The sequence below is a fragment of the Siphateles boraxobius genome, unplaced genomic scaffold, assembly GCF_051911475.1.
Source record: "Siphateles boraxobius isolate OS27281-9 unplaced genomic scaffold, OSU_SipBor_1 20, whole genome shotgun sequence".
Classification (NCBI taxonomy): domain Eukaryota; kingdom Metazoa; phylum Chordata; class Actinopteri; order Cypriniformes; family Leuciscidae; genus Siphateles; species Siphateles boraxobius.
Genome location: NW_027508811.1, coordinates 17,298,254 through 17,321,996, shown reverse-complemented (window position 1 = coordinate 17,321,996; position 23,743 = coordinate 17,298,254). Strand labels below are relative to the sequence as shown.

Below are 23,743 nucleotides of genomic sequence, written 5' to 3'. Positions count from 1 at the left end.
CTACTGTTTAGCTTAAGATGTGTGTTTTGAAAGGGTTTTGAATATGTATTATCATTGTTAATGGTGAAATGAACTCTTTCACACCCTAATTATGTTGCCGGTACACAACAATATATGATCATGCTTTATATCTGCTAGAAATGATAATGAATTAAATAAATGAGTCGTTAAAATGTTTATTATCAAAGTCTATTTCAATAAACATTGATTCTGCGACATCCAAATAAATATACGTATATACATTTGTTGTAGATTAAGTTGTTTTATCGATTAAAGTAAGAAAATATTACTTCCAGCAGTTTTGCAGAAAATTGAGACCCAATGTCCATTACTTTAGATATCAAATAATAAAATCCTTTGTAATAAAGGTAAATGTCCAGTTTGATAGGACTTATCTTAACTATGTCACTTAATTTTAAAACAGTAAAACAATTGCTTATTTCAAGATAAATATAATAGAATCAGAATTATTTGTCTCTTACATGCTGCCATGCTTTATTCATTTTAAATAGCCTAAGCAGCCTAATTTTTTTTATAAAAAATTATTATAATAAAAAACATCAGTGGATGTTGTAAATTGTAATCATATTATCATGCATTTTGGGTGGCACCAAATTCCAAAAATTATGCTGGAATGGATACTGGCTCTGAAAATGATAAAAATCCACTATTTGTGTGATACCAACACAGCAACATGAATTGTTGCATTGCTAAAAAAAGCTCTATCCAAGTCACTATCAAGCATTCCTTCATTGTTATTAAGGTATTTGATTTTGAATGTAAGCTCATGTCCTAAATCACACAGTCCAAGACTGACACAATTGGACCATGATAATCTGTTGCACAATATTCATTTGTTGATACTAAAGAAATAAGGTAAACCAAACAGTTGAAATGCATTATAAATTATTTATGATTTAGTACTAAACGTACATACTGACGAACAAATAACTGCCGTTTAATTTGTTGTGCAATGCTAAATTCTGTAATGAGAGACTAGTGTTTGTCTGGCTTTAATGTGGAGCGGAAGTGCGGATCAGCTGATGCTGGAGAGCCATCTTCATCTTCCCGAGCAGAGCAGAGGAGAGGAGAGGGGGACAGGACAGAAAGAACAGGGGGATCTCGACTCCAAATTGTCAGCTTTTAAAGACATTTTGGAACCAGAGAGCACTGGCTGCTTTGGAACGGAGGACTAGAAAAGAACCGGCCGGTGGCACATGTAGACAAGCGGATGACAAGCTTTTACACACAAAGGAGAAGACATATGAGGCAGCTAGAAGTGGCATAAAGACAAATGTGTTTTCCACAGATGGACGTCTGTCCCGGTCGAGGTGTCAAATCTGAATTTTAGTCGTCTGATTTTTTTTATATCCACGTTGAGGCAAAATGAAGAGATAAAAGCACTGGCCGGTCGTTTGTTTTGGGTAATCATTGGATCGACAATACTCGGATTAGGGACCAAGGCTTTTGTGCCTAAACATTACAACAGTGTTATTCCGTCTGATTATGTGTAGGGAAAAATAAGCACAGGTCGTGTCAGCGCTTATTTTGACAGTTTAAGAAGTGTTTGGGATTTCGGGTTAGCCGGAACGCTAGCAGGCTAACGTTAATCGACTAACGTTAGCCTATCGGAGTTAGCGGAGCTACCTCGGTCGAAATAAAAACAACCGTACGTGGGTTGTTTTGGGTTAACACATGTTTACTACTGTAATATGGCCTAATTTAAAATAAATATCCCTGCAGAGGGTCACTAGGTGTACTTGGAAACCTGTTTTTCTTCACCGCTCTCTTGTTTTGTTAGCAGTAGAGCTGTTGTGGGACTCGAGGCTCAGCTGATAGGACGAACAGAGGAGAGGGGGTTTAAATTAACATTTGAGTGAAAATAACTCCTGCTTGCTAAAACGACCAGAACTCTGCTAACATGTTTACATGTAAGTGAGTCACTACAGTTCATGCTGTCAAATAACATCACTTGCTATGTAGTTTGAATACTACATTAAAGAGGGGCTTATTGATTTCAAAATCTTAACTTAAACCTCAACAAAGGTCCACTAATACATATCTGGAGTGTTCTGTCCTACATACACACTTGACGATGTAAGACACCCCTTATATAGGGGGAAAGTGATAAGTATATAGGTTTATTAAATCTTTATCAATGGGTTGTCACTTTTTTCAAGAACTAGACCCCTAAGCGTCTCCAGCAATTGGGGTCTAAAAGCATGGATTAACTCCACTTAACTGCACCGCAGTGATGTGCAAGTGCTCCATCTGACAACCTAAATATAGCCTACATTTTTAAGAAACACCGGCTTTCTTGAGGGACTTCGCAGGGTGTTTGGGTTGAGTGTGAGTTTCCCCTCCCCCTGAGCGAGTGTCACTCTCTCAAAACAACAGAAGCTCAGAATCACGTTCAGTTGGAGCTTTCAGGTCTCCACACAGCGGATGTGATGGAACTGATGTTCGCTGAGTGGGAAGACGGAGAGAGGTTCTCCTTTGAAGATTCGGACCGTTTTGAGGAGGACTCCCTGTGCTCATTCATATCAGAGGCGGAAAGCCTCTGCCAAAACTGGAGAGGATGGAGGAAACAGTCTGCAGGCCCAAACTCACCCACTGTGAAGATTAAAGGTAATGGAATATTGTCTTCGTGTGCTGTAAAATGCTTTATGTGCTGTCATTGTAACGTGAGCACGCCGTTCCTTGGCATGGCTGCCCTTTTGAACTTAGGATGTATTCTTAACTTATGGATAACACTGTCACGTGACCTGCATGTTCAGAACTAACAAGTGAAACCGTGCCTCCAAATACGGCCCTATTTGGACAATTTAATGAGCCTTTGTATGTCTTGGAGTTATTTTTGACTAATTATTTTGATAAAGAATTCACATTAAATATCACTAATTGAGTTAGGCATTGTCAAGTGTATATATAAGAATACATTTTGTATAGTAAGTTTCCCATCTTTGTGTTAAATTATTTTTTTTGAAGGTCATTTCATAACACCTGTAGTACTACAGCACATTGTTTTGCATGTAGGGATGAATTTATTTGTTGCAATGATTTTGCAAAGTGACTTTCAGACACTATTTAGATTTATTTATGAAATGGGCATGTAAAAATGTTTCTTTAAGATGCACATCAACTGTTAACAAATTACAGAGTAATACAGCAGTTAAAAAAAGATAACATTAAATATCCAAAGTGATTTTAATGAAGCAGAAGTCTTTAAACATTTAATTTACTAAATGTGTTTTACAGCAATAATCAGTGTGTTTTTTTCTGTTATAATTTAGTCTTTATTTGTACTTCAGTATATTAAAAAAAAATCATGTATTTTTAATTATTTTCAATGTGAGTGAAATTTGACTTGGATATCACAGGTGAGTGAAATGCCACAGGACAATAGTAAACTTAAAGGGATAGTTCCCCCAAAAATGAAAATTGTCATCATTTTTACTTACCCTCATGTTATTCCAAACCCATAAGACTGTCGTTCATCTTCATAACACAACTGAAGATTTTTTTTAATGAAATGTGAGACATTTGTTTGTTCATTGACATCTATGCAACAACCATTTGGATGCTTCAAAACGTTCAACAAAGAGATTGTAAAACTAATCCATATGAATTGAGTGGTCATAATTTTCTGAAGAGACATGATCACTTTATATTATGAACTGATTGCATTTAGGCTTGTGTTCACATATAAACATTGATCAGCGAACATAAACAGAATCTCAACTAACCTGCTTGATGCGTGAGAACAAACTACTTACAGAAGCTCAAATGTGCTGCGTAACACGAGAATGAACTTCATTAGGACATGCTTAAGCTTCTGTTTACCATGTGAGATGTGTGCGTTGATGAACGTTTATTGTGAATAAAAATTAAATCTGTTTAGTGTATAAAGCGATTGTCTCTTCAGAAAATTTGGACTAAACCACTCAATTAATATAGATTAGTTTTACGATCTCTCTGTGAACATTTTGAAGCATCGAAGTGGTACTTGCGTAACTGTCAATGGAGGGACAGAAATCTCTCAGATTTCATTAAAAATATATTTGAGTTCCGAAGATGAACGAATGTCTTACAGTTTTGGAACGACATGAGGGTGAGTAAATGATGACAGAATTTTCATTTTTGGGTAAACTATCCCTTTAAAGGAGATAGTTCACCCCCAAAATAAAAATTATGTAATTTGCTCATCCTGATGCCTTTCCAACCCTGTATGACTTAAGTTTATTTGTGAACTAAAATAAGATATTTTCAAAAATGTATTCCTTTCCCCATACCATGAAAGTCAAAGGGTTGTTTGAACCCCAACATTCTTCAAAATATCTTCTTTTGTGTTCCGCAGAAGAAAGTCATACAGGCTTGAAACAACATGAGGGTAAGTAAAAGATGACAATTTATATTTGGATGAACTGTCCCTTTATTAAATTGACTAGAAAAAGCAATGTCCAAATTGGTAGGAATTTTCTTTTAGTTCTGGTTTAACTCAAATTTGTCTCTATAAAAATGTTTTACAGTATCCATAGTGTTTTTTTTGTCTAGCAGTAAATCTATATCTTTGATATTGCAGAACAACTGTGATGTGTTAAAACCATGTTTGAAACAACTTTGAGTTGCATTTGGTCAGTCACTCTGTATTACTGCAAGTTCTTTAAACTGCTGAAACTCCATCCCACCAAACGCCCAATGCTGTGCATGTGTCCAGAGAGTTGTCAGTTGTGAAGATCTGGGCTGGTGCAGATCTGTGAGTGGAGCATGTAACATTTGTTGGATAAGTTAAGGGGGTTTGGAAAGGAAGGCCTGTGTGCTGTTTACATTGAAAGTGAGTGTTGTGGGGGGTTGGGTGGAGTTGAGCAGCAGAGGGCTGTAAAAAGATCTTTGTCTTGTGCAGGTCACTGCCTCAGAGCAGAGGATTGTGGTTAAACAAAAAAAGCCACATTTGATCAATCCGCATAATGCTGCTGATCTTGCACAGCCCAGTTTTGGACGCCAAATCCCCCTGTTTTTTTTATCATAATCTGTTCTAAAAGTAAATCAGAGGTATATCACATGCCCATTTTCTTGGCACTGGAACTGAGGGAACACAATCACTCAGACTTAGCCGTTTATATAGCACTCTGTGAGCTGAGTGTCTTTGTTCTCTGGTTGTTGGGCAGCAGACGGTATGGTTTGGAGCAGTGAGACGGCAGACCGCTCAAGAGAGACTGTCTCACCTATTCACTGCCTCACAAAAGACAAAGCTGACTGGTAGCCTGTATTAACTCCTTTTCTGTTGGTCACCATGGTTAAGTCAGCCAAGTTGGGCTATGAGTGTGCCACCTGATTCACTGGGATCTCGCTCACACTTATGCACATATTGTTTTGGAGCAGCTGTTTGTTGGCAGCACCTTTAATGAGTCAGCTGTCCCCTGTGAAGTTGTTGTCTCTATGACTCCCACTGTCTGTCTATAATGTATTCTTGTATCTACTTGTGGTCTGGGTAATTCATCTCCAAAGTAGTTTAGCGTTTCATCTTTTGGCGGTTGGTTTTAGATTATGTGGGTGGCTGGTAATGGTGTGGTTTGCTTCTATTTGACCATGACATGTTTCAGTGCTTTGCTTAACAGCCAAAACACCAGGTTGTAGGTAGACAGAGTAATTTTAAAATGTTAAGTTGCATTTGTCAATAATTTTGCATCCTCTTTTTTTTTTTCCTGAAGGTAATATCATAGCATCCTTTATGACATACTTGACACGGACAGTTGTGCTTTTTGGTTAAGGGTGATTGATTTAACCCTAGATAAAACTGTGTAACTTTAATAAAATGGTCACACTTTTTGGAAATGGACAGTCCTGCTTATTTTCCTTCATGAGGAATCAGATAAATGATTCCTGTGTTAGAAGAACTTTGAAATTGAGGAGTTTGTTTCCTTTTAAGAATGCATTAGTTTATATTACTGTAAATAACTTGCATTGTAAACACACTATTGCCAGTTCTCTACTTTTGCTCCTTAAACAAAAAAAGTTCCAAAAGTCATTGTGGAAAAAAAGCACATTCAAACTCTTTTTTCATTCCCGAATGAATCTGAGCAAGTCATTGAATCTGTCAATCTACTGATTCGTTCAAAAACACAAAGACAATCACTTAGCCCATTTCATTCCTGAATAAATCAGCTTGTTGGAATGAATTGGTTGAATGAATGATTCAATGATTTACTCATAGGCCACAAATTGTGATATTTGCACTTGTCTGCTTATCAAATATGTTCCGTATTTGGCCCAAGTGTTTAAGTGGGTATGAAGAAGTTTGGGTAGTCTGTGTGTGTAGAACTTTTGATGACCCAGTGGGATACCCTTAAATAGGGTCACTTCACTTGTTTTGTTTTGTGAAGTTTCTTGAATGAATCAGTGTTTAATTAACTGAATGATTTGATGACTCACTCAAAAAACATTTACTTTCTACAAGAGTCACTGAAAAATCGATTAATGCACTTATTTTACAACTTATTTAGTGCAAGTTTGTGTCCTTAATGTTTTTATTATGTAGTAACCCTTTTATAAAAACAGTAAGACAGTTGAGGCTTTAGTACCATTTATACTTGTATAATCAGGTCTAAATGATGTTTTTAGGCACAACATGCAGTGGAGTCACAATATATTATATTTAAAAAAGTAGCATACTTTGGCTTCATGTGGCAGTTGTATAGTGACAGCAAACCAGTGCATTGTCTCTGTGAATGTAATGTGAGATGCGGCTCTAAGGTTACCGAGTACAGTCGATTACAGTGACATTGCCTAAAGCTCTGTTATGATAACGACCTGATGTTGGTGTTCATTTCAGATGGATCTTGCTAATATCTTATGAGATAAGTATGTCACTACAGCCTTGCAGCTCAATATAAGAAAAGTTTTATTATATGTGCTGTCTCTGAAACCTGTGGTTGAGTTCACTTTAGGCTGTAGGCACAGATATTCAGTTGGTCTTAAAGGAGTGTTTTTTTTAGTCAGAGTATTTTTCATTATTAATGCCTGGAGACTCTTATCATTGTCTGGAGGAAATGAGTGACTTGAAACCAGGACCCTGCAGGATACTGGAAACCCAAACCCCCCCCCCCCACCCCACCCCTTCTCAGCGGACAGCATTTAGTCCCTGTTGGCAGCTCTCCGGTTTTCTCTCTATTTATCCTTGAGTGTATATGAACCGTCTGGTTTAGGAACAAAATAGGTTGCCTGAGGTCTTGAACCTCACTTCTCAGTCCTGTTCCCCTCCATTTCAAAATAATGAATTTGAACTGCAGCCATCTGTGTGACTATTGTTCAACTATTCGACATAGATGCCAAGTGGTTTTGATTGTTTAATGCAGAGTGGCTGTGACCGGAATGTAGTGATTTTATCAACCTACTGATCTAGCCATTTCAAGGCCTGTTCATGCCAACACGAATGTTCGCCATGAGAATTTGGTCAGATTGGTCTGGTTCTGGGTTCATCCTCAGCTATTCACTGTCGCTTAGCAAAATATTATTTTGTTAGCACCATACATAACAGCAACAGCTCTGCACATGTGACCACACACACAAAAAAATTTGGTGTCGGCAAGTAGCACTGAATTAAATGTCTGTGGCTGTTTGTGTCGATCTGAACAGACGCTTTAACAGCTGTTCTTTCAAATTAAAATGTTTCTTGCACAGAACTTTCACACGTAATATTTTTTCTTTGTGTGAACAAGCCTTCAGATTGCTGCTAAATAGCCATCGATGTCATTAATTCTAGTATGTAGTTTATCTGAAGCAGAAACTGTAACTCAGATGTCACTTCCTTTCTTAGATGGACAAGTCATCCCTCTGGTGGAGCTGTCGGCCAAGCAGGTGGCATTCCATATTCCGTTTGAAGTGGTGGAAAAGGTCTATCCTCCCGTTCCTGAGCAGCTCCAATTGCGGATCGCCTACTGGAGCTTTCCAGAGAACGAAGAGGACATCAGGTAAAATCCCACAGACCTTGTAACTGCTAATAAGCACTGGCCGGTAAAAAAAAAGTCACTTTGTGAAATTTGACATTTATTTCCATTAAGAGGTGCATACATTTTTGGTCAAGATCTTGTATTGACCATGCAAGAGTCATGCACTTTGTAAAGTCTGTTCCAACACTTCCCAAATAGTTTCAATGAATTTAAGGTCTCAGCTCAGAGGTGCCAATTCATGTATGAAAATGATTCTTCTCCATGCTCCCTCCAAACTATACTTTCACAATTTGAGCCTGATAAATCTTGGCTTTGTTATCCTGGAATTATGGCCGTGATGTGTCTTCCTACATGCTTGTTTAAGAAATAAAAAGCTAAACACTCCATCAATTAGGGTTAGAAGAACTGTTGCCAAACATATAACAAGCTAAAAACATAAAATTCACTGCAATAATGATCCAGTCATTGACTCTTAAGCATTTGCCTATTTGAATCCAAGCAGCAACTTTTTTTTGGCCGGGCAGTGTATTATTTTAAATACTTGTGCTTTACCTTTATGCTTAACCAGATTACCAGAATGCCTATTAAGATATAGAGTATGACCTGCTGAATGCTCGGTTTAAATTCCTTCTCCTTTCTGTTTGTGCAGATTATACTCTTGTTTGGCCAATGGCAGCCCTGATGAGTTTCAGCGTGGTGAGCAGCTCTATAGAGTGAGAGCTGTTAAAGACCCTCTACAGATAGGTGAGAAATCAAAGACATTTGGTTTTTGACCAAAATTTTCGGAAAGTCCCTTTAGGTGAATTGCTTTGCTGCACTTCTCAAATAAATCTTGATTGTTTTTTTTTATAGGATACAAATCTTAAAATCACACCCTAAATAAGCCATCCTTGTGTTTAGAGTCATCTTTGGCTCTGTACATGTTCAATGCCAAGTCTTCAAATAGCCTGAGAGAGAACCAGAGGCATGGCACATAAGTCTGAGTGTATGTGTAAGTGGTTTAAGCTCAGGCTGTGTAAATGAATGCTGTTGTTGGAGGCAGTGGGCCATACAGCAGCAGAGGGAAATCATGATGCAGCTGGCCCAAGCCTGACCTAGCCTCTGCACACACACACCCTACAGGGGTCTGTCTGCGTGCCGATTCAGTTTTTTAGCCTGCCCGTAGAATTCAGAAAACTTTGCAAAATGCTAAAACAAACCCTTAAACTCTTTCAAGATTAGTGATGAATCGATTCATACAACCGTCCAAATTTTGGGGTCGGTAATTTTTTTGTATTTTATGCTCACCAAAAGTGATTTTTTTTTTGCAGCTATTACTTCTGTCTTTAGTGTCACAAGATCCTTCAGAAATCATTCTTATACTGATTTGGTGCTCCGATAATTTTTCTGTGCTGCTTCAATATTTTTGTGGAAACCATGATAAATTTTTACAGGATTCTTTGATTAATAAAAAGTAAAAAAGAACAGCATTTATTTGAAGTAGAAATATTTTGTAACATTATAAATCTCTATTTAATGTATCCTTGCTGAATAAAAGTGCAAATTTCCATATAAAAAAAATCTTATTGACCAAACATTTTGAACGGTTATGTATATCTGTAGGTATAGGTAATTTTGAGATCTGCGTTTGTTTGTTAATGAACATTGAGACACAAAGCAGTTACATTTTATATTGTAATATATTTGTCACCTTTGCTCTCTGAATATCATCATTGGTGTCTAAAAAACACAGAGATGGTGGAGTTAGATGTGTCGCCATCTTTAACTAGGAAACACAGTTTGCACGGTTTAACTTGAAATTTTCAAATTTGTCAATGCAAACTTCTCTAGGTCTTAATTTTTTTTTTTTTGTGGTGCTCAAGGTTAGAAATGTGTAATTGATGAGTCCAATACTTCAAGGTAAGTTGTGTTAGTAACACTTTACAATAAGGTTCATTAATTAACATTAGTTAATGCATTAACTGACATTAACTATTTACAGTATGCAGTATTTAAATATACAGTATTTATAAATCTTTTTTTTAATGTTAGTTAATAAAAATACAGTCAATATTTGTTCATGTTAGTTCACAGTGCATTTAACTAATGTTAACAACCACAACTTTTGATTTTAATAATTTATTAGTAAATGTTGAAATTATAAATAAATTTGATTAATAAATGCTGCAGAATTCTTGCTCATTCTCATTTCATGTTTACTAATGTAGTTAACTAATGAAACCTTATTTTAAAGTGTTAACAATGTGTCACTAGCTCTAATAATAATAGTGATCTTGCTGTTTAAACATTGTAACTTTCTAGAGGGAAAAATCCAACTAGCTTGTTCCTCAGATGCATACTTTAGGTTTTTGTTTGCTTTTTGACCTCTCTGTGTATTTGGTTCTTCTGATTTATGTGAGTTTCGCTCACTGCTTTTTTTGTTTACAGTGTTGTAGAAGATTGTTAGTGGGATTTATTATCAATTATATGATTCTGAAAAGACCATAAAAAAATCCTCCTCTAGCTGCCCTGGCCAATCAGTGACAACCCACCACACTGACCTCCTAACTGCCTGTCAAGGCCAAATCAAACGTTTTCAGTCACTCCACCAGAGTGGAGCCAGAGCGGTCTGACATAGAACAGCTGCAGCTAAAAGGGAAGTGCTTCCAAAACTCTCCCCATTGCACTGTTTAACCTCATAGTGAGAATACAGTGCTAAAAAGAATATAACCTTCAGCCTTTTCATGTCATGCCCAAACTTCTTGGTTGTTACAGACCTATTAGTCTATTCAACAAACATTGCCCACTGGGATATGAGTCAGATAGACCCATTCAATCACTTAATTTGTGGTTCATGTGAGGTAAATTATCAGTTTAATCAGAGATTAAGTTTAACAATATCACTAATCCTAACATTACAGGTCCTTCTCCAAAAATTAGCATATTGTGATAAAGTTAATTATTTTCCATAATGTCATGATAAAAATTTAACTTTCATATATTTTAGATTCATTGCACACCAACTGAAATATTTCAGGTCTTTTATTGTTTTAATACTGATGATTTTGGCATACAGCTCATGAAAACCCCAAATTCCTATCTCAAAAAATTAGCCAATGAAACCAATGAAAGAAGTGTTTTTAATACAAAAAAAGTCAATCTTCAAATAATTGTGTTCAGTTAAGCACTCAATACTTGGTCGGGAATCCTTTTGCAGAAATGACTGCTTCAATGCGGCGTGGCATGGATGCAATCAGCCTGTGGCACTGCTGAGGTGTTATGGAGGCCCAGGATGCTTCGATACCAGCCTTAAGCTCATCCAGAGTGTTGGGTCTTGCGTCTCTCAACGTTCTCTTCACAATATCCCACAGATTCTCTATAGGGTTCAGGTCAGGAGAGTTGGCAGGGCAATTGAGCACAGTAATACCATGGTCATTAAACCATTTACCAGTGGTTTTGGCACTGTGAGCAGGTGTCAGGTCGTGCTGAAAAATGAAATCTTCATCTCCATAAAGCTTTTCAGCAGATGGAAGTATGAAGTGCTCCAAAATGTCCTCATAGCCAGCTGCATTGACCCGGCCCTTGATAAAACACAGTGGACCAACACCAGCAGCTGACATGGCACCCACAGACCATCACTGACTGTGGGTACTTGACACTGGACTTCAGGCATTTTGGCATTTCCTTCTCCCCAGTCTCCCTCCAGACTCTGGCACCTTGATTTCCGAATGAGATGCAAAATTTGCTTTCATCCGAAAAAAGTACCCTGGACCACTGAGCAACAGTCCAGTGCTGCTTCTCTGTAGCCCAGGTCAGGCGCTTCTGCCGCTGTTTCTGGTTCAAAAGTGGCTTGGCCTGGGAAATGCGGCACCTGTAGCCCATTTCCTGCACACGCCTGTGCACTGTGGCTCTGGAAGTTTCTACTCCAGACTCAGTCCACTGCTTCCGCAGGTCCCCCAAGGTCTGGAATCGGTCCTTCTCCACAATCTTCCTCAGGGTCCGGTCACCTCTTCTCGTTGTGCAGCGTTTTTTGCCACACTTTTTCCTTCCCACAGACTTCCCACTGAGGTGCCTTGATACAGCACTCTGGGAACAGCCTATTTGTTCAGAAATTTCTTTCTGTGTCTTACCCTCTTGCTTGAGGGTGTCAATGATGGCCTTCTGGACAGCAGTCAGGTCGGCAGTCTTACCCATGATTGCGGTTTTGAGTAATGAAACAGGCTGGGAGTTTTTAAAAGCCTCAGGAATCTTTTGCAGGTGTTTAGAGTTAATTAGTTGATTCAGATGATTAGGTTAATAGCTCGTTTAGAGACCCTTTTCATGATATGCTAATTTTTTGAGATAGGAATTTGGGGTTTTCATGAGCTATATGCCAAAATCATCAGTATTAAAACAATAAAAGACCTGAAATATTTTAGCTGGTGTGCAATGAATCTAAAATATATGAAAGTTTAATTTTTATCATTGCATTATGAAAAATAATGAACTTTATCACAATATGCTAATTTTTTGAGAAGGACCTGTATATTCTTTAATGACGTGTAGCTGATGACAACCTAGTGACATTTGCAATTATGATGTGCTTATTGTTGCAGCCAGTTGTTCTCTTAAAGAAATACCTTTTTTATACAAAGTTTTTTTTATGAAGACTATGAAAACTTTGGGCCTTTTGTTTTATCAGGGACAGCTGATAGGAGAATGTGGGTCAGGAATAAAGGAATAGAGGGGTACTTTTGGCACCGACAGGTAGACTGAAAGAAAAAAAGAGGCAATGTAGTAGAGTTGGCTTGAGGAGGAACGTTGAATTTGGAACAGGAGCTATAAGCTGAAACTACCCACTACCCCCACCTCTTCTCTTACTGGCCAGAGGAGCGCTGGCCGCTGTCCAGTGGTAAAAGCTTTCGGCCAACCCCCTGCACTCGACTCTCCACACACACTCCACGCAAACATTTGGACTCTTTCTTTCTCTCTTTCCATCTCAGATGTCTTTCATTTCCTGTATGGTCTGTGTACAGTTCAATTGCTGTTTTATCATTCAGTCTTACAGTCACCAAACTCCCTCAGCCGTTTAAACATTAATGTTTCCCAATTTTTTTAAATACCTCCTTGCATCAGGTGCAAATATGTTTTCAGAATAATCCCCCTAAAAACAAAGCACACATTTTCATATTAAACTGTATTTTACAACAAATAACTCCCCAATAATAAGGACATTTTTATCCAGAGCGCGAGGAGAATGTGAACTAGTTTTTGTTGAAATGTGTTACCAAAGACTGACATGCTTTTGTTCCCTTAAACAGGTTTCCACCTCAGTGCCACAGTAGTGTCGCCCCAGGCCGGCCAATCAAAAGGAGCCTACAATGTGGCTGTAATGTTTGACCGCTGCCGCATCACTTCCTGCAGCTGCACCTGTGGAGCAGGAGCCAAATGGTGTGCCCACGTTGTGGCACTCTGCCTCTTCAGAATTCACAATGTAAGAGTTTGTAGATGCACACATTTTCCTCTCGCTTGGGATACATGGTATATCTTTATCCTTTATTGTATGATATTAGGGTTTTATTTTTTAATTGGATATTTAATTGTGCATGCTTTATTTAACCTATTTTTACACATCGATAATGCTAATGCTCACTCAAAGTAAATCTTTAAAAACACTTATTTAATATCAATGTTAAATATAATTAAGCAAATCTGAAAATGAATATACTGCATATCGTCTAGTGGTCGACCGATATATCGCTAAGGCTGATACGTTTTTCTGAATGACCGATTTGTTGGAAGCGGGACTTTTATTTTGATGGCGCTCCAGATTTTTATTTTGACGGGCGGTGCTGAGAACACCAGTAATATTGTCGCTATTGGGCGGAAACCTTATTTCTTCAAAAACGCTACTTTTCAGGAAATGGAAAAAGCATTATTTTTTTTAATAAGCACTTAAGTTGATATTGTGGCTTTATATATGGTCAGACACTTGTGACACTAATGTGTCATTGTTATATTATAATTTTACCAAAATAAAGCTTAAATTGTGTCACAAGGTTTTCGAAGAATTTTGCTCATACGTTTTTTGTCTGTCATTAGGACGTCTAAATCTGAGGCATTAAGTGTATGTAATTTTTTATCAAATTAAATGTTTTTTAATTTGAATGCGTCTGTTTATGAACTAACCCTGCAACTCCATATGTAGCATAGTTAAGATTGTCCCTTAAGGTTCGAAGAAATGAATGCATTAAAAGAAAACAAGCTACTTAAGGCAACAATTCTCATTGTGTCTCAAAATGACATATACGCAGGAATTTTAATACGCACAATGGCCTGCTTCAGATAGACACATCTGTGGGGATGATTTCACGTACAGCACATGCACGAACTTTCTCTAGGTTTCTATCTGTGCGGAGTGACCGTGGGCGTGAGAGCACTGAGAAGCTTTTGATTAGGTTTGATGCCTCCCTGTGGAGTCAGGAGGGTGGAGGGAAGGATCTGCACTGCTGTGATATCCTACCCCCCTTAGGAGGGCCTGCCACAGTCAGATAGACCTGGCGGCCCGGGCCGTGGGTGGCGTTTAGCATTTGCATGTGGTCTTTGTGTTCTGTTTACAGCCGTTGGGGGAAATTATAACAAACTTATTTTGCATAAGCTTTTCTCGCATGGTTTGGTTTTGTTGTACGTATCAAATACACAGTTCCCCTGTTTAGTTTCTTATAGCTGTCGCTAGATATCCATTGCGTTTATTTGAATTTAAAATTGTAATTTTGGAAAAGTGAAGGAAAATGGAGGAGAATTATACTCTTTAGGTAGTGTTTGCAACATGTCACTTGCCCATGTTTGTAGGTTTGGTGTCTCTTATCTCAAACCGTTTCTTAGCAAAAAGCTTTAAGAATGTTTCATTTGAATGTATTTACCGTCATTGTGCATTCCTGTGCGTTTCAAACAGATTTAGAGTCTATTATGCTATTGTGAGTTGAATAAACATTACATTCTTCGTTCTCCTATGATATAAGACCATTTATCAGCCACGCAGGAATTTCAGTAAATCATTGACACTTATGACTTGATATATTGCTGCAGAATTCATTCATTTGCCTCTTTGCGTGTCTGATGAGGTTACCTATCACTTTCTCACATCACAGCCTGCAGCCTGAAGTTCAAATGCTTCAGGCTTGACATTTAGCCCACCTACTCGACAGTATCTCAAAGATTGTCACAAATTATAATACATTCCTGCAGACATTTTCTAAATCCTAAACAGAACATCAAGAAAGATACAGACTCAAACAGTCATTGATATTACTGGATTATGATATTGTACATAGAGAAGCTGGAGAGGCATGCACCAGTGATAAACTTTGTGTGGCAGTCATTAGACCTCTCATTCTGCATCATCGCTGTGCCCTTTAACTATTTGAGTGGGCTTATGTGTTTTTTTTTATGTGTGACTGTCCTCACAGCTCAAATTACATCAATACATCTCCTCACCATACTAATTATATTGGTTGATACTAGGATTGCAACTACATTTCAACTGACCTGATTTGAAAACATTAAAAAGGGTCCTAATTAACATAGTTTTCCCTAAACTGTTTTGGAATAGCAGACCACCAGGGTAATTATGTGGTAACCTTTTGCTGGAATGCTGTCTTTTAGCCAGTTTTCGTGACTTTCACATTTGCAATTTACTTAAAGTTGAATATTGCAAGAACCCAAAACCATTTACAAATTTGCAGTACATGAATTTGAAAAGGAAGTAAACTGCCATAATGGTCAGATTGAATGGGGGGTTTGGGATGTGCAGAAGAGGTGATAGGTGGTCCCTGAAAAAAAGTTTACAAAATACATTTACAAAATTTGAAATTGTTTCCTTCGTCTTTCTGTACAGCTGTTTAAAGTCAATATTTATTGCCGCACAAATACAAACAGAAATGCTTTATATTTTAATATTTATATTTATTCAATGGGTAACACTTTACAATACGGTTCATTTAGTTAACTACATTAGTTAGCATGAACTAATAATTAACTGCCCTTATACAGCATTTATTAATCTTTGTTCATTTTAATTTCAACATTTACTAATACTTTATTAAAATCTTGTTAAGATTAGTTAATACACTGTGAACAAACAATGAACAGTTTTATTTTTATCATCTAACGGTAACAAAGACGAACACATACAGTAACAAATGTATTGATCATGGTTAGTTCATACATTAACTAATGAACCTTATTGTAAAGTGTTACCATTCAATGTAATATATTTATTTACTTTGGCTTTAGTACAATGAATAATATATTACATGCATACACATTGACCGACTGAAAAAACCCCAAAACTCACTGTTTGAATTTAAATAGGCAAATACTTTGCATCACGGCCATATTCCAGGATGACAAAGCCAAGATTCATCCGGCTCAAATTGTGAAAGTATGGTTTGGAGGGAGCATGAAAAATCATTTTCACACATGAATCTGCAACTCTAAGCCCAGACCTTAAATTCATTAAAAGGCTTTGGGATGTGCTGGAGTAGACTTTACAGAGTTCTTAATTCTTGCGTTGTCAATACAAGATCTTGACCAAAGTTTTATGCACCTCTTAATGGAAATAAATTCTGATATTTCCATCAAGAGGTACATCATAGTTTTTTATAGTTCAACTGAAACTGAAGCAACTCCATACAGGTTTGAGACAACATAAGAGTGAGTAAATGATAGAATTTTCTTTTTTGGGTAAACTAGCCCTTTAATAACAATAAAAAACATAAAGCTGCCTTTTATTTACATTTATCCATTTGGCAGGTGCATATATCCAAAGTAACTTAAATTACATTTAAACTGTACATTAGTTTTTAAATTCATGCATTCCCTTGAATTTAAACTCATAATGCTAGAGTTACTAGTGCCATGATCTACTGTTTGAGCTAAAGGAAGGCGTTAAAAAGGCCTTATGTTTAGGTTAATTTTAACTGTTATAACTTAAACGTCCTTCTCATACTTAATAAATAGGTTTTAATGATTAAAATAGTTAGAATACATTTTGTGAAATGTCTGCAGAAGGGTCAGTCTGATATTGTGTATGGAAGAATGTGGTCTCCCATTGTTAGCCACATAGCTAATCTAGCACTCAGTCATACTGGGGCGTGTTGTCCAGGAATCCTAAACATTTCCGTCCTCCTTATCCTCCTCAGTTTACTTCTCCAGGTCTGTCCTTCATCCATCCTCCTCTCTCCCCATCCTCCATCTCCCAGACACATTTCACTCCAGTAGTTCACAATGCTTCCCCCCCACGGGACACTCTGCATTCTCTTTAATAATCTCACTATGAGCTAAAGAGAGAATCAGCTCTGATCGACTCAAAGCATGTCTATCTGGAGCTCATATATTATGTATGGGCCAATTGCAAATGAGGGGTTCTCCAGCATTTGTGTCCGCCACGAGCAGAAGAGAGTACCAGGTGACGGCACACTGGGACATCCACTTGAAGGCCTCAAAGCCTCCAGATACATTAGAAATGCACAGTGTTTGCTAATGAGCAGCCTTCTCCCGGTTTAGTTTGCACTAGTGAGTAGGTTAAAGCACTGATGCTTAATTTCAGTTATGTCTGCCAGCTTCAAATATCAGTGACTTGTGTTTGGCTATAGGCTTCTGCTGTGTGTCTTCGAGCACCTGTGTCAGAGTCCCTGTCCAGGTTACAACGGGATCAACTCCAGAAGTTTGCACAATACCTCATCAGTGAACTCCCACAGCAGGTGAGGCATGCATTTTATTTTATTTTATTTGTTCTTATAAATTGACGTGGTCTGGTTGCCCGTGGTTTCTCTGAGCTTTAAAGTGTCTTTGCACAGCTCTAAATAACTGTGATGAAGTGCACACAGTGGCCTCGTCCATATTGGGGTGTGACTGCTCAGATTTATCTCAGTTTGGTTTGTATCATGGTTCTGTGTTCATGACTTTGGTGTGGTTCTGTAAATACTTGGTACAGTATGAAATAGAAAACATTTATTACCAATAATATTTATCTGCTAAATGCTAATGTTTTATTGTGTTATACTATGTATTATGCCATCATATATTGTTACTTGTGTATATAACATTATATAAAAAAAAATACTTTTTTTTATTACTTAAATATTAATAAATATTAACTTTTATCAGATAATTTCTCATCAGATGTTTAAATTAATTTCTGGCTTTATTCTGATTCGCTCCTTTGTAGATCTTGCCGACAGCTCAGCGTCTTTTGGATGAGCTTCTTTCCTCCCAGTCTACCGCTATTAACACTGTGTGTGGAGCCCCGGGTATGCACTGACCTACAAACCACAATTCATGAATTTCTAAATGTCTAATTTTCTATGTAGATATGCAGACCTTTTAAATCCTCATTTTTCTTTTTCTAACGATTGGTTCAACAGATCCTACTGCTGGCCCTTCAGCCTCTGACCAGAGCACCTGGTATCTAGATGAGTCCACCCTAAGTGACAACATAAAGAAGACCCTGCACAAGTTCTGTGGCCCTTCACCGGTTGTGTTTAGGTAAAGGCAACCAGACTGGTACTATCTACAGTGTAGCACAGTTTACTGTTGTCATCTGTGTTCTAAACCAGTGTTTTCCAAACCGGCATACATGGTTTTTGGGGTTCTTTTTCAGACATTTTTTTATTTGATGTGTTTGGATAAAGAATATACCTCACAAGCTAGAGTGTGTATATATCGCTATCACTGATTCTTCAGATAAGGGAAAAAAACATGTTTTAGAAGTTAGTTTTTAGTGTTTAATAATACATTAATTATAAAATAATTTATTTGTAGACAAAGGTCTCTGCTAATGAACTGAAAATGTTCTGAAATTTTTTTTTGCTAAAAATGTACATTTATTCACTTTATAACTTAATTTGTCAACTACGTCAGATACATTAAAAAGCATGCTATTTTAATTTTATCCATCCAAAAACAGTGATAAGTCATCAATTATCTAATAATGGGATCCAGTAAAGGAGCTGAGTGGAAAAAAAAAATTTCAATTTTTTTTTCCTAGGTTAGGGCTATGAACAATCCAGTTCCTTAATTCTCTACCCTCCTTTTAAATATTAAACATATATAACCAATTTTCTTAGGTAAATCAGACATAATATCATGTAGTTAAGTTAATATTTTTTAATATTTTACACAATAAATGGAAAAAAGAATAAAATATTTCTTAAAAATTATCAGAAACCTTCATCTGACAGTGTTAAATTCTGAGGGAGTTGACAAAAACTGACGGAGTTGACAAAGGTTCAGCTGAAGTTTACAACAACTGATTGACAAGACAACAAATTAAGACAACTAACTAATTTCTAAAATAATATTTAGTTTAACATAAGAATCCTTTCATTGATTTGTTTTTCTTTTTTTAGCAGTACAGTACGTCTCATTATGTGTCTTCAGTAGCTCACAGAATACAAGAAGCTTATGTTAGGCTCCAGTAACAGAAATGTTCCCATTTGTGAATCCAAAGAATCTGTAGCCCGTCTTTAAAATGCATCAATTACGTACATTTTATTTTTGCCTGACCTGCACTGCTTAAACAGTGAGAAATACCATCGGACATGTTCACTCTCTATGATGTCTGTTACGCCACTCCATTTGCTATTGCTGTGATCTCATTTGAGTGACAGGTTGTAAAGAAAGAGAGAAAAAAGATCTGTACAGAATTATTTATAAGAACGGCAATATTCCATAAAATGAGTATCAAATTTGATTTCATGGTGACAGTAGATGTAAAGATGCTGTTTATGTAAGGCATGTAAATCAGGCCAAATATATATGTAAATAAAATCATGAAACAACATTAGAATAAATCCCCATTTGCAAAAAAAAGTAAAAACGTTTTGTGAGCATTGAACACTTGTCAACTCCATGAATCCTGGTGGAGTTGATATCTGACGGAATTGACAAAACTCTTAGTTGTTTCCCTTAGTTGTAGCTGCCTTAATAAATGCATAAAAAATGCCAAGATTTATGCCTGTTACCACCAAGTTTTGCTGCGGGTCTTTTGCAGTCACTCGAGGGTTTTTCTGAACCTGCCGCCTTAGAAATCTGGTTGCAGCCATTGATAGCTTCCTTTTTCTGCCCCGTCCAGGCAGTGTAACCACTGTTCCTTTCATTTTGGACTTGCAAACTATGCTATTTCAATTACTTTTGTTTGATTTGTTCATTGGAAACAGCTGAAAGTCTTTAAATTTTGCCAATAAACATGATTTGCAATGGGGGTTGAATAATTTCAATTGCAACTGTATTTACAGAATAAAATATAAAAAACTATTAAACTTTCAGGACTGTGTCCTACTGTGAGATCTACAGTGAGCAGGGAATAGGAAAGGGGTCCTCAGTTAAAGATAAACATGACATTGTCAGGATTTTTTATAATTCTGAATAAATTAATAAAAAGTGAGGACACAACTTTGATTGGTATTTTTTATGGAAAATATAATTCAAGATTTATTTTTTTGTATGGGAAATATAATTCAAGATTTTTTTGTATGGTTTGATATATTACAGATATATTACAGTATCCAGATTTCCTTGATGTAACTTTTTAAGTATTTTTATTTTGATAAATTCCTTTATTTTTTAACATAAATATGGCTCTTGTGTGTAGGACATGTTTTGTCCCTTATCTGAATTTATGTATTTACAACTAGCCTAATTTGTCAGACTTGTTTTATCCAATATTGATATGTATTTTATATAGACCGTCTTCATATACGTATTACAAGGGCCACAAGCATAACTGTTCTTTTTTTGTCCCTTGTTGTTCTTAGTGATGTGAACTCCATGTACCTGTCGTCCACTGAGCCTCCGGCAGCTGCTGAATGGGCTTGTCTGTTGAGGCCCCTGCGAGGTAGAGAGCCAGAGGGCATCTGGAACCTTCTGTCTATCGTCAGAGAGATGTTTAAGAGGAGAGACAGCAACGCTGCACCTCTGTTAGAGATACTCACCGAACAGTGTCTCACCCATGAACAGGTACCAAACCTGACTCGGCCACACTTCACACCTCAGGGTGACCGTTTCAAGTGTAAAAAATTGCATCATCCTGTTGAAAACACTTGTCACTTTTGGCCCTGCATTCAAACCATTTTGTTTATTTTATTTCAGAAGGAAATTAAATATTTAGTTGTTGACTGTATATACTTAATATTGGATTGGAGATGCATTTTTAAACTCAACTCAAGAAAACTCAATAAAAAATATTCTAATGATACTCTACTACTCTTTTTGTTGTTCTTCAAGATCATTGGTTGGTGGTACAATGTGAGGACATCCGCCTCTCACAGCAGTGCCAGCGGGCACACAGGTCGCAGTAATGGGCAGACAGAGGTTGCGGCACATGCATGTGCCAGTATGTGTGATGAGATGGTTGTCTTATGGAGATTGGCAGTGTTAGACCCTACCATGAGTCCCCAGAGGTGAGCAATTTTGTACAGCTGGTTAAGCTCTTAAGTACTAGTGTTCTTATTTGTTGTAATGTTGATCTAGAATTGCTCAATTTAATATTTGTGGCTGTATTTTTCATCAATTAGGTAAGGTAATGTTTTTCCCTTTTTGCGACTCCTCAGGCGCTTGGAGCTTGCCGCCCAGCTGAAGCAGTGGCACCTGAAGGTAATCGAGATCGTGAAACGAGGGCAGCACCGCAAGTCTCTGGACAAACTTTTCCAGGGCTTCAAACCAGCTGTTGAAAGCTGCTACTTCAACTGGGAAGTGGCCTACCCTTTACCTGGAATCACCTATTGCAGCGCAGATAAGAAAAACGCTTCCTTTTGTTGGGCCAGGGCAATGCAGCAGCAGCGGGGTATTAAAGCTGGGACTGGTGGGGACACAGGAGATGGCAATCGTGGTGGAACCTCAGAAGGTTCTTCCTCTGAACACAAGTCAAGGAGTAACTCACATCTTCCCCAGCAGGAGGTGGCTGTCCGCCCTAAGGAGACCATTGTAAGCAAGAGGAAAGGAGTGTCTGGCGTGAACAGCGGAGGTGTTCTAGTTTGTCTGGGTGGAAGGGTCTCTCTCTCACTTCAGGAGGGAGGTAAAGGCATGTATAAAGCCAACAGCTCCTCCCCATCAGCTGGTAGTAAGGCCAAGCTAACGCAGAGCAACAAGGGCTCGTGTGGAAGTTCAAGTGGTGTCAGTGGGAAGCACCCTGGCGCAAAGCGGCGAACCAGCAGTGAGGACAGCTCTTTAGAGCCTGACATGGCAGAGCTGAGTCTGGATGATGGCTCCAGCCTGGCGCTCGGGGCAGAGGCCTGCAACACCTTCGATTTCCTCCCTCCTCCTCCCGAGATGTTGCCTTCACCCAGCCCGCTGCTCCGTGAGCCACTTAAATACACCAGTGGTAACGTTTCAAAAGAGCGTGCTTTTGAGACAAAACATGTGGCACATGCTGCCATGCCCTCTGCTACTGATGCCCATGCCTGCTTTTCAAAAGAGAGCTCGACTGCTACCCCAGTAGTGGTAGCTATGGAGAAAGAGGTGGATGCAGACCTGGATGAAACCGGAGGAGACGAGGACCCTGTAGACGATGCTCTGCCCTGTGCGTCGCTCCCCAGCCAGGCTCAGCGGGGCCGCAGAGAGGGAGATGGAAGTGGAGCTTCAGGGGCCCCAGGACCTCAGGCGGCTGAGGCAGCAGCAGGTGCAGATGCTGTGGGTGAAGATGACTATCAAGCCTACTATCTTAGCGCTGCCTCAGAAGAGGGAGCGGATAGAGGGGTTGCAGACGGCAACCATGAGGAAGAGCCAGACATCTTTGCTGGGATTAAACCTCTGGAACAGGAGGGCAGGATGGAGGTGATTTCCCCCCTCCCCCGTAAAGTACTGAAGCACTGCCTAAAAAAATTAACTCTGAACAAGAGCTAAATTTTGTTTTACCATTAAATTTTGTTTTACCATTATTGAAGTAATCCAGTGAGATTTTTGAATGCACAAGGAGTCTGACAACAGCCAGTATGATCTGATCTCACCACCATCGAGTCTGTCAGTGATTACATGAAGAAACAAAAAAACTGAGGCAGACTAAATCCAGAAGAACTGTGGCAACATCTCCAAGATAATTGAAGGAACCTACCTTCAAAGCTACCTTAAAAACTACATGCAAGTGTAGCTAGGACAAAAGCTGTTTTAAACGCAAAGGGTGGTCACACCAAATATTGATTTGATTACCTTAGAAGTTAATTGATAAATAAAATCTGTTTGTGCCAATATTTTAGAAAGCATCCTGACTTTACAGCATTTTTACACGCGTCTAAAGCTTTTCACAGCACTGTAGCTTTATAGGTAGGTTTCAGATGTTGCTGCAGTTCTTCTGGATTTAGTCTGCCTCCGTTCTTTCTGTTTCTTCATGTAATCACAGACAAGACTTGCTGATGGTGAGATCAGATCATACCAGCTGTTGTCAGACTCCTTGTGTATTAATCCTGGAATATGGCCTACATGATGGTTTAAGAAATGAAAAGCTACACACTCCATCAGTTAGGGTTAAAAGAACTTTTGCCACACATATAACATGCTAGAAACATAATAATCACTGCAATAATGATCCAAACATAGACTCTTAAGCATTTGCCTTTTTAAACCAAAACAGGTAAATGGGGCTGTTTTTTTTTGGCTCGGGTAGTGTGTGTGTATATATATATAAGTGGGGATGGTTTAATAAAAAAAATTAATAAAAAAAACGGCAAGAAAAACAATTATTAGTTTATTAACAAATGATTATCCCTTCCATCAAGCAATGTAGTTCTTTAGCAGTGTTTAGTAGAATGGTTGCCATTGAACACACAGATGCAATGCTG

The 23,743-nt window shown here is 38.0% G+C and overlaps 1 protein-coding gene across 13 annotated transcripts in view; it reads left to right on the top strand.

The window, feature by feature from the left end:
* Positions 1-1,045: 1,045 nt before the first annotated feature.
* zswim8 (zinc finger, SWIM-type containing 8) overlaps positions 1,046-23,743 on the top strand; it is a 59,522-nt gene continuing 36,824 nt past the window's right edge. For 8 of the 13 annotated variants that reach the window (XR_013205962.1, XR_013205963.1, XR_013205961.1 and 5 more), the window contains exons 1-11: positions 1,046-2,628; positions 4,358-4,390; positions 7,817-7,970; positions 8,599-8,693; positions 13,229-13,401; positions 17,564-17,671; positions 18,139-18,220; positions 18,335-18,455; positions 20,726-20,927; positions 21,195-21,370; positions 21,521-22,742. Coding sequence is in view for 9 of the 13 variants with exons in the window: in XM_077237199.1 (XP_077093314.1) it covers positions 2,451-2,628; positions 4,358-4,390; positions 7,817-7,970; positions 8,599-8,693; positions 13,229-13,401; positions 17,564-17,671; positions 18,139-18,220; positions 18,335-18,455; positions 20,726-20,927; positions 21,195-21,370; positions 21,521-22,742 (2,544 nt within the window). In the remaining 4 variants the exon portion in view is untranslated. The remainder of the gene's footprint in view (positions 2,629-4,357; positions 4,391-7,816; positions 7,971-8,598; positions 8,694-13,228; positions 13,402-17,563; positions 17,672-18,138; positions 18,221-18,334; positions 18,456-20,725; positions 20,928-21,194; positions 21,371-21,520; positions 22,743-23,743) is intronic. The other 5 variants (XR_013205964.1, XM_077237201.1, XM_077237200.1 and 2 more) reach the window with 1 other exon arrangement.